At 59.2% G+C, this 11,280-nt stretch overlaps 1 protein-coding gene across 2 annotated transcripts in view; it reads right to left on the bottom strand.

Moving 5' to 3' along the window:
• COL5A1 (collagen type V alpha 1 chain) overlaps window positions 1–11,280 on the bottom strand; it is a 163,963-nt gene that overhangs the window by 104,756 nt on the left and 47,927 nt on the right. For both annotated transcript variants that reach the window (XM_007453087.1, XM_007453088.1), the window contains exons 3-4: window positions 10,963–11,176; window positions 9,843–10,005 (exon numbers count right to left, since the gene is read on the bottom strand). In XM_007453087.1, the coding sequence (XP_007453149.1) occupies window positions 9,843–10,005; window positions 10,963–11,176 (377 nt within the window). The remainder of the gene's footprint in view (window positions 1–9,842; window positions 10,006–10,962; window positions 11,177–11,280) is intronic.

Below are 11,280 nucleotides of genomic sequence, written 5' to 3'. Positions count from 1 at the left end.
CTTCCCCGGGGTGGGGGGGGGGGGGGCAGGCAGGGGAGTGGTGGGGAGGGGTTGATTTTAGAGGCCCAGGCCGCCCCACACGCTCCAGGCCAGCACCCCCGTTCTGAGCAGACTCTGTGCCATAATCCAGCCTCACTTCAAGACTGAGGCCATGTGGCATGACGCCGGCCAGGGTCCCAGGCTCTGCCCCAGACCCGGCAACCTCGACTGCAAACACACACTGCTGGACGTGGGAAGGATGGGATGACACAGTGTGGCTGACTCATGGGGACAATCTACACGACCCAATCCCTGAGAAGTGGCCTCAAACACAGCCTCCCGGGAGCATTAACTGCAAGCAGTGGGGCTGGGCTCTGGAGAAGGTGGTGTGTGCTCAGGGAAATTAACTTATGGAATTATTTATATTAATCGATTTGTAGAATTCCAGGCCTCCACGAGGGTCAAGAGTCACTGCAGTGCCCTCAAGTCCCGGCTGCCGCCTGGTCACTCCCTGGACCCTTTGGAAAGACCTGCTTGTGGACAGACTCTGGACCGGCCGCAGCTGGATAGACATCGCCTGGAGGGGCCTGGAAAATGCAGCTCAGACTAGAGAAAACGGCGATTCCGGGTTGAAAGTGAGCAGGGCCAGGCCTGTGGGGGAGGGGCCAGAAGGAGGGGGCTCACTTTGAGTGGAGACATGCATAGTTCTTGGAGCTCAGGAAGGACTGAGAACCAGGGGCCGGCTGGAGGGTCACCCCCGAGAGGGGAGTGAGCAAACTGGGGCTCCATCAGGCTGGAGGGTGAGACTCCCAAAGGGACAGGGACAGAGGTCTGACACTGGGGACCCAGCAGCCCCCATCTGATCCAGGGAATGCCCCAGACCTGGGACCAAAACCCAGCCCTGCACTTCCCTGCTGTGTGACCTTGAGCAGATGGCTTTACGTCTCTGGGCTCCAGGTTCCCCACGGGTGCTACGGAGCCAACACAATGCACATCCCCTGGGCTCTGTGAAGACTCATCAGGTTCAGGAGACCAAACAGCACAGCCCACACACACACCTGACCTTCCCGGAGCTGAGAGCTTCCAGGAAAATCCACGGTGGCATAGTCAGAAATGAGCTGAGATGGATACTCCGTGTCCTCAGAGATCAAAACCATCAAAGACCTCTGACGGATGCTCTGCACAACTGTTATCGGGTCCCCCGCCACCGGCCGCTCCAACCCCAGAGCACCCTCGAGAAGGGGGCACCCAGCAACCTCGTGCGCTGACCCCCATCTCAGAGGCTCTTTTCCTGGAGGTGGCGGAAGGGGTCACAAGGGTTCCAGGCCTGGAGGCACGGCGCTGGGGGCCAGCCCCTCCGCGCCTTCCCCTCTGCCCCTCAGGGGGCTCTCACTGCACCCCCAGAGCCACCCAGCTATAGCCCATGCCCAAGCTTTGCAGGTGAGGATCGAATCCCCGCTGCTCTCCCTGCCAGCTGAGCCTGCAGACCGTCAGGCCCCCCTCCCATCTCGGAATCCGCCCGCCTATAGCACAGGGCGCTAACAACAGCAACGAGAATCCATATTATCATGAGAACCATCGTAAGAAGAAAACTCCCTCCCCGAGAATTCATGCGGCGCCTGTGCCCCCCCCCCGCCCGCCAGGGGCCCTCCACCAGCATCACTGACAGCAGCGGGACGCCCAGTGCTGGCTGGCGGGCTGAGGACTTTGTCAGGCACTGTGGCCGTCCATCGTCACCGCAAGCACGGCAGTCCCACCTTCAGGGTGAGCAGGCTGAGTCCCGGGACTGCCCAAGGCCCTGCGGATGGTAAGTGAGGCCAGGGCTGCCCTCAGCGGCTGGCTGTGGTAAAGGAGGAGGCCATGCACCGGCAGGACCCCCTCACCCTCCAGCCGTCCACAACGGCAGCTCCCTGGCTCGAGCGGGTGGGCTCCCCTCGGCCACTACCCTCACCTCCCCATCCCACCCACTGCCACTGCGGGCGGGACCGCGGGACTCAGCATCCACAAGCTTCGGCAGCAACGGCCTGACCCTCCTCCGACACGACCCAGTCCGTCCCCAGTGTCCTCCTCTTGAGCCGCTGCGGCCTGCAGGTCACCGGGCACCATCCTCCCTGGGGACCCACAGATCAGAGAGTCCACTGTAAGCTGTGTGACGCCACAAGGCCGGCCTCCAGCACCGCGTCAGCCTGTCCGGTTGGGACATGGGCCTGTTGCTCACAGTTTCCATGGAACAAACCTGCAGCCCTCTCGGGCCAGGCAGCAGAAGGAGCCAGGTCCCGAAGCACATGGGCAAAGCAGGGCCTGCCTGATGCTCCGGGGTCTCTCTGGACCCCTCCTTGCCGGGCCCAGGTAGAGAGATTCCCCCACCCACTGTTGGGCTCAACGCAGATCACGAACACCCATCACGACCCAGGAGAGCACCCCACCCCCTGAAAATCACTGCCCACCCGAGGAGCGATTCCAGGCGAAAGCCCTTGGCGGAGACGTTAACGTGAGATCATGCGATTCCTTCACTGTCACCCTGCTCCCACCAGCCTCTGCTAAGTGGTCACACCCTCCCCAGCCCACAGGCTGCCGGCCACCTGCCCCAGGAGGAGTCCTGGCCCCAGCTTGCCCACAGCCCAGCCACTCCTGCACCAGAACTGGAGACAAAAACGCACTTCAAACTCCCTGCCCACTGCCTTCACTGGTCCGTCAGCCGCCCATTCAAGCCGGGACCCGTGCACAGGGCTGGCCCCTAGCCCCTCCAGCCGGCAAGAGCTTACCCCCCAGCCTCCTTGGGCAGATGCAACTCAGCAGCCTGAGACAAACCTCGATTTGAAAACAGGCAAATATGCATATGCCCAGAGACCCGCTTTTAACTCCCCACATGTGCCCCGCAGGCATTACTGGGGAGCAGGCCCTCCCCACGCTGGCCTGGGCAGTGGGCTGGATAGGGACCCCCACCCCAGGGCCAAATCCTCACCCCTGGAACCTGGGAATGTGGCCTTACTGGGAAACAGGGTCTTCAGAGGTGTAGTTAAGTGACGGGTCTCAAGAAGAGAATCAGCCTGGATTAAGACAGACCCCGAACCCAATGACTTGTGTCCTTACAAGAGGCAGACAGAACAGAGACGCAGGAAGGAGAGGAGAGGCCAGGTGAGAACAGAGCAGGGGCAGGAGTGATGCGGCCACAGCCAGGGACGCCTTCCCCAGGAGCACCTCCCTGCCCTGTCAGGCCACCCGAGGCAGCACCCTTCCAGATTATTCCACCTGCTGCTGGGCCTGGCCACGCCCACTGCCCTCCAAGCTGGAAGAGGCAGGAAGGACCCTCCCCTGGAGCTCCTGGTGGGAGCTCTGCCCCACCCATTTCAGACTGCAGATTTCCAGCTTCCAGAACCAGGAAATAATAAACTCCTGTCTTTTTAAGAGACCAAAGTGGAGACATGTGTTTCCAGGGTCCCAGGAAACACACGGAGACTGCAGCATCCCTGTTCTTGCCAGGAATCAGGGAAGGTCCCTGTGAAGTGGGCAGAGCTGAAGCAGAGGGGCCTCTGACCTTGACTCACTCACGCCCCTCTGCTTCCCCGGGGTCTGCCTCGCTGGGCGCAGGGCTGCCGCCTCACGTGGCCTGACGCAGCAGGGCAGTGCTCCCGGGCGATGCACAGATGGATGCGAAGGAGAGGGCCGGGACCGGGGTGGACACGGTCCTCAGCCAGGCCCTGCCCAGGACGTGCGGTTTGTGGTAGGAAAGGCTGGGTCTGAGCTGCCCCCTCGGGGACTTGGACCCAAGACTTAGCCCTGGGAGCTTCCACACCACCGACTAACGTCCGAGTGCACGGCCTCGGCTGTGATAGCTGCCGTGCAGACACCGGGCCCTCCACGGAGGCTCTGCGTGCCAGGGCAGAGCATGCATTAGGGGTCTTTGATGGTTCGCCCTGAGTCTTGATCTCTGAGAACATGGGGGGCTGTGTGTGCAGCAGGCTGACCTCAGCATCAATCTTGAACGCACTGGCCCGTTTTCCAGATGGAGCCGCGCTTCCCACCCGGTCCGGCTCCAGAGCCCAGCTCCTCCTATGCCCAGCACCGGTCTACCCAGCAACGCCAACTGCAAAAACACCCGTGGACCCAGGGAGGGGCACCTGGCCTGTGAACACTGTCAACTAGTGGGGATGGAAGCGCAGAGACACCGCCAGACAAGCCCGCAGAGCTGCTCGCTGCCCGCAGATGCCCTCTGGCCGTATCCCCATCGTACCCACCTGTGTCTGAATGGGCACGCAAGTAAACCCAGAGGGGCCCCACCTGCCCCGCAAATGCACCACCTTCCAAGGAAGGGGAAAGCGCACTCTGGAAGTGTCTGCAGCCCCTCTCCAGAGAGACGCTGGGGTCAAACTGACAAAGCCGTGGGAAGGCAGACAGAAAGGGAGTAAAGTGCAAATGAGGGTCACGCTCCGACACAGCCAGCACCAGGCTCATCGCCACCGGCAGGACGAGTGCTTTCTCCAGCGCCGTCCCCGGGTGGGACAGGACACGGGAGGCCTCGTGCTACCCAGCCCTGCAGCTCGCCCATCACCGCACCCCTCGTCGCCCAGGTGCACGTGTGTCTGCTCTGTGGCCTCTAGACCAACCAGTGTCCTGCACCCCAGGGGGCTCTGGGCAAGTGATCAGTGACGGGATGTTCCCAGAGTCAGGGGTCACAGGCCACAGCTTTGGCCTCTGACACCAACTCACTGCTCCCTCTCCTTCGAGACCCTGATGCCAGGCACCCCTCACATCAAGGAAGGTGAGTCTGTGCTCGAGAGGCATCCCGGGCCGGCTCCGTGGATCGCTGGGAAAGCGCCTCCCCCGCCGTGGCCCCGTTCCCACCCCGGGAAAGCTAAATTCCAAGAAAGACCATGCCAGTGGAAAAGACAGGCCCCTGGAAAAAGGGAATCAGGGATTAAGTAAACCACTGGGTCTTTCCAAACGGCCGAGGAGAGCAGACAGATGGCAGGACCGTGACTTGAACGCAATGCCGTTCTCTCCCTGCCAGCACCCGGGGATTCCGCGGAGAAAAGCTCCAGTTTGCAGTTTGTTTGGTCTTGCTGCCCCTTGAAACATTCAACAGCTTAAAAGAAGACTTGGCTCCTGGCCCAGAACTCACCGGCTCCCCGTCCCCCAGGGCAGGTCTCCTCTTCCGTGATCCCCCTCCATTCGAGGACCCAAGAGGAGGGCCCTTCCCCTGCAGAACCCAGAGCAGATGCCCTCCCCCGGCCAAGCACCAGGCTCTGGCTTGCCCCCCAGTCCCACCCTCCGGACCCCTCCATCTGGAACACCGGCCGGCTCCAGGACGGCAGGTGAGCCCAGGGCGGGTGCGGGGCCCACCAGTTCAGTCCCACGTTTGAGAGCCTGGCCCGGGGAAGGGTGCTGTGCAGGCCACCAGCCACGCAGGGGAGGCTAGCTCTGGCAGACACTGCCCCTGCTAGCAGCTCGTGCTGGCTCTTCCTGGAAGGGTCCGGGGCTTCAGACCCCACAGGCCAGGGGACTCCGGTGTCCCCGGGGCCTGTGCAGGACGATGGGAACCGAGCAGCCTGGAGCAAGGCCAGGCACCCACCAGCACTGTCGGGACCACCCGGGATGCGCCCTGGCTGGGGACGGTCCTGCTTTCCTTGGTCAGGTGGATAGAGAGATGCAGGGGCTGCCGTGACTGTCACACCCGCCATGACATGAGGACAGGTCATCGGCTCTCAGCAACAACAGACCAACCCCGCTGCGCTGCAGTTTTGCTGGGTGACCTTCGGTAGGTTACTCAACCTCTCTGGTGCGGGGAGGGCAGAGCACACAGGCGGCGTGTTGTCACAGGGCCCTGTTGGTGGCCCTGCCTGGCTTCCCACCCAGGTTTGCCACTGAAGAAATATAGTCACTTCCCCCTCCTGCCAGACACACTCGCTCTCCTGGCAGCCTTGTCTGTTTCCGAAAACACAAAGCTTGTCCTAAGCCCGGGGAGAAGACAACACTTTCTCCTGCACAGGGAGGCCCGCAGGACCCCGCTTCACAGGGGTCCAAAGAATACCCTCCACTTCCCCCGACGGCGGGCCCTTGGGGGGTGGGATGAAGCCCCGGGACCCCGAGCTGCTCACTGGTCCCAGGACACGGGTACACCCCAGGAGAAGGGACAGGACACAGGACACGCAGCTCCCCAGGAATATCACTGAGGACGCCCCCCGCAGGCAGGCCCTCAGGCAGCCCTGTAGGGCCCACACTCCACCTGGAAACAGGCGGGCAAGGACGGGGGCTTGGCCAGGTCAGCGAGGTGGGCGGCAAAGCAGTGACCAGGGAGCCAGCTCGAGCCCCTTCCACAGCACACCATGGCACCCTGAGGGACAGTCCCCGTCTGGGGGCTCTGGCCGGGAGCATGCACCCTGGCCAGGGCAGCACGACCCACAGCTAGTCCCTTCCCTTTGGGTTTCTGGGCACAGGAGTGGGGGGGGGGCCCCGTGAGCCCAGGAGGCTCCACCCCCTGCACGGCTCAGGGCCCTCATCTCTAAGGCGGAGGTCTAGCACCTAACTCGCACGGTGAGATAAGGGACAGCTCGTGACCCTGTGCCACCACAGAGGGAGCGGACCTTGGTCACAGCCGCTGCCATGGTTGACAGGTAAATGCAGGTGGATGCTGACGGTGGGCCACCCGCTCTGACTGCCAGGGGTCTGGTCGGTGTGGTTCGCTATGGTCCTCACAGGTGCAGGCATTTTACAGAGATTCCATCGGGCCACTCCACGACCCCTAGCAATGGCCCCGTCGCGCCCATTTTACAGATGAGGACATTGGGTTCGGACAGGTTCAGTGTGGGCTCCAGGCCATCATCCAGAGAGGAAGGACATGAAGGCCTGGGGGACCTTGCTACGCACCCCACTTCCTCCCTGGCCCACGGACACCCCAGGAAAAACCCCAGTGGGTCCAACAGACTCTCTAGAGTTCAGTAAACCCCTGTTTGGAAACAGCACACATCACAAAACTCAGCGTGTGCCAGCGGCGACTTGGCCCTCCACCAAAGTACCCAGAATCCTTCCGGCTCCCCCAGAGCCTCCAAGAGCTTCGGGACAAATTGGCTTTTAATGAGGGGAAGTCATCCTTCCCGCGGAAGAACGTAGCTGCTGGGGAATTGGTTTCAATGGTGTTGGCCCCTCCTTTTAAAGAGACTTCTCCAGAAACCCAAGTGGTTAAAAATGCCAAGTGTCGTTATTTGGAACCTACTGGAAAGTCAAGAGTTAAATCACTTTTATTTATAAAAATTCTGTTTCACTCGCCACGAGACAAAGCGGGGCTGGGGATACGAGGCCAACCCACCCAACTTTATCCTTGCTCTCTGAATAAAAAAAGCAAAAAATGATGCTCTGGGGCCCCCGAGGGCATCACCACCTCTAGCTCACTGCTCTTCATTAGGAAAGACAGGTCACATTTTCCGACGTGGACACATCCAACAGCCAGGGAAGTCCAAGGCTACGGAATCACCTCCCTCAGAACGCGAACAGCTTGTGGTCAACAAGAATCTCTGGTGCCTGGCAGACACTCTCCCTCAAATCGAAAGCCACGACCAGGAGGAAGGGCTCCCCAGAATGCTGTACATATTTTGGAGCTACGGATTCCATCAAAAGCCTGCATGCTCTCAGCCGCACAGCAAGACCTACCCAGCTTGCTGGGAGGCTAAACTGGGGAGGAAACCAGAGTTATCCGATTTGAGATCCATTTCTTCTTTTTTTTTTTTTTTTATTTGAATTTTATTTTATTTATTTATTTTTATACAGCAGGTTCTTATTAGTTATCTATTTTCTACATATTAGTGTGTACATGTCAATCCCAATCTCCCAATTCATCCCACCACCACCCTCCACCCCACGTTCCCCCCTTGGAGTCCATACGTTTGTTCTCTACATCTGTGTCTCTATTTCTGCCCTGCAAACCGGTTCATCTGTACCGCTTTCCTAGATCCCATATATATGCGTTAATATACGATATTTGTTTTTCTCTACCATTTCTTTTTGATCGTTATAAATTGTTTTCCTTCTCTAATAATAAACGTGGGTAACAGCTACGGAACGCTGGCCGTGGGCCACGCGTATGCCTCGGTGATCCCTAAACACACCTCACCCACACAAGCATTTCAGAGAGGTGAGGCAGTCACCCAGGATCTCACAGCATGTAAACAGTGCAGCTGGGACTTACCCAGCCCTGACTTCCCTAGTGCTTTCTCTACAGCACCGGAGTCTTAGCAGACTTGTGCTCATGGGAAAACTGGCTCAGAAAATCAAGGAAGCAGGATTCGGTTTAGGATCCTTAATTTTCTAAAAGACAGATAAAGCTTTTTCCTGAAGCGTTACAATAAAAGACACACCACCAAGCACACAAAAGGCACTAGAAATCAGGAAGATGTGGCAACAGCGCAGGAAAGCTACCAGGCGGTACATGAATTCAAACCCCAGCCTCGGCACACGGACCCACCTCCGCATTCAGACCTCGAGCAAGGGTGGCGGCAGCGACCCAGGCTCCCGGGCGCTGAGCAGGTACCCAAGCCCAGCGCTTCTCAGATGAGCCCAGGTGAGCCCCCGGCACCTCTCGAGGCAACGCTACCAGTACCCATGTTTTACAAATAAGTCCTGAAGCTCACGAAAGCCACCTGCCTTACCTGGATCCTCCCACCAGCAAGAGGTCTACACCGGCAAAAACTTAATCCCAGTCGGTGTGACCCCCAAGCCTTTGACTGTAGCTCCCCGGGAGGACCCCAAAGCCGCTCAGGCCTGGCTGAGGACAGCCCAGCCGTCTGCAGTTCATCCCGGGTCTCTGGGCAACTGTGGTCAGAGTCATGCTCGGAGGGTGTGTCGCCATAACTCGCAAAATTTGGCAGTGCCTGCAGAATCCAGGCGCCCAGCCCACCCTGCTGTCCACAGGCTGCGGCCGTCCTGGACTGCTGCTGTGCTGAGCAGCTGCCAACTTCGGCAGGACCCACGGACCCACCTTCACACACTGGTTCACCCATCCCCCCAACCCCCCCCTCCACGTAGAGGTGGCTGTTCTGATCTTTCCTTTGCTCAGCCACATCTGACCAGCTGGGCTCTGTCCACCTTTCCACCTGCCCCGACGCTAGGTTGCTATCAAGGCTGACACACGTCAAGCGCTTACTATGAGGAGGCCGTAGTGCTTTACAGCATTCAGCCCCACGTAATTCTTGCCATGTTCTATGAAGGAGCTGCATGCGTGATCCCATTTTACAGATGGAGAGACTGAGGCTCAGAAATGTCAGAGCAACCTGCCCAAGGCCCGGAATCAGCAAACGAGACAGTGGAGAGTCCGGCCCCGCGGGCCTGCACCGAGGCCAGCTCCCCCGCCCCCGAACCACTCATAGTTACGCACGTGGCCCCAGTAGGACCCCCAAGAGAGTTGAGACCCAAACCTCATCCTCCCCACCGGCGCAAAGCCCGAGGGCCCGTTCGAACGCCCGCCCGTCTCCACCGGCAGACATCACTCCTGCCGTTAACAGAAGCAGGACAATCGGTAGGCGTTCCCTCCCCCCCTCCCCCCCCGCCCCCAGCGACGGACAGCCGTGCCCCACTCTCCAGCACCCGCTCGGGGACGTTCCCCGGCAACTGTCCCCACCCTTTCCTGGGCCACCATGGCTCTCTTTCCTGGACCAGTCCCATCAGCACAGAAGCCTTCTGTGCTATTTCCCACCTTCAAAACTTAAAACCATCCTTGGACCTCACAGACTCCTCCAGCCACCACCCTTATCTGTCAGCTTCCCCTTGGAGCAGAACATCTCAAAGAAACCATCAATACTCACTGCCCCCCTCCCCCGCCGCCCCCAGCAGAGCGCCAGGATCCAGGCAACACGGTGCCGGCCCCTGCTTACCTCAAACACCTCCTCATCCAGAATTCGGGTGCCAAACACGATGATGCCGTTAACGTCTATCACGGGGTGGTTGCTGCGGTCCAGGGATGTAGACATCTTTTTCTTACAGTCCAGGATCAAGGTGACATTCTTCCTGTGGATGCTGAGAGCGATTCTGTGCCACCTGCAAAGAAACAGACAGCCAGGCAGGTGAAGGGGGGCTGGTGTCACAAAGTACCAATACGAGTGCCTCAACCGCAAATCCCTGTGGACCCAGGAGGAAATCTCTTTCCTGCAGTGTCACGGGGGCTGAGCAGTTCAGAGCCGAGCCTCTGTGGGCAGACAGGCGTGGGCACAGGTCCACACCGCGTGCCACGTGAGACCCACTGGACTCAAAAATCAGGTCTCTCATCTCTGGGATGAGACCAGCTGTGCAGCCCGGAGCACAGCCCTGAACCCTGGAGTGGGCTGGTCAGTGGGTCAAGGGCGGGGAGACCTGATAGTAATTCCCTATGTACCATCTCAACCCCCAACAGCCAATGCAGACTGCCGGACAAACCGAGTCTGACAGGAAACGGTGGGACTGATGGATCTACGTGAAACTCTCAATTAGAAATGCAGAAATCAGGTCCTGAGGTCTTCAAGGATCACAGCACATGGCCTCAGACGTGGCAGCCTATTAATTGCAAACTACCGGGGTTTAGGGATGTGTCCAACAGAGAATTCTGGAAAGACCTGACTTCTTTTTCTTTTTCTTTTAAATCATTCACTCTCGCTTCTGTGTCTGTATCCTTGAGGATACCTTAAATCCTTTCTGGAAGAAGCTGGGTATAACTATACAGTCTCCCGTGTCCCTTCGGACACTAAGAGGCTAGCATTTGATACAGCTCAGTGCATTTTACAAAGGGGACGTGGAGGCCCAGGGAGAAGGCCTCCCCAGAGCCACAGAGGATGCGCCCAGACCAAGACCCAGCTCCCAGGACTCCAAGCCCAGTGCTCTCTCCAACCTGCGGGCATGTCAGCACCATCCTGCTATAAAGCACATTCTGCTATAAGGTCCCCAGTTCGGCCGGGGGCTTTAGGTGGCCTGCCCCGACCCTCCAGCAGGAGAAGGAGTGGGTTGCTGAGTGGTGCCACTTACTTGCCATCTGACAGGTTGATGCCTCTGAAGAGGGGGTAGTCCTCCGGCCCCGGTTTCCCTGTGTGGTCCTCATAGAGGAAGACGGGAGAGCGGCCCATCTCCAGGCCGATCTGCTGGATGCCCTGCTCATTGTAGATGGAGACCAGGAAGGCCTGGCTGCCTTTCTTGGCTTTCACAGTGGTTAGAATGGAGAAGTCCTCAGGAAATGCAGATGCTGGAACAGAGGACAGAGACAAGGCAGTCGGGAAGCCCCCAACCATGCCCAGCCACAGCTCTCTGCAAACAAACCAGCTCAGGGACCTGGTAACATTTGCTGGA

Source organism: Lipotes vexillifer, unplaced genomic scaffold, assembly GCF_000442215.2.
Source record: "Lipotes vexillifer unplaced genomic scaffold, Lipotes_vexillifer_v1.1 scaffold149, whole genome shotgun sequence".
Taxonomy (NCBI): domain Eukaryota; kingdom Metazoa; phylum Chordata; class Mammalia; order Artiodactyla; family Lipotidae; genus Lipotes; species Lipotes vexillifer.
Note: the sequence above shows the minus strand (reverse complement) of the source record. Positions and strands in the feature narration are given on the sequence as shown.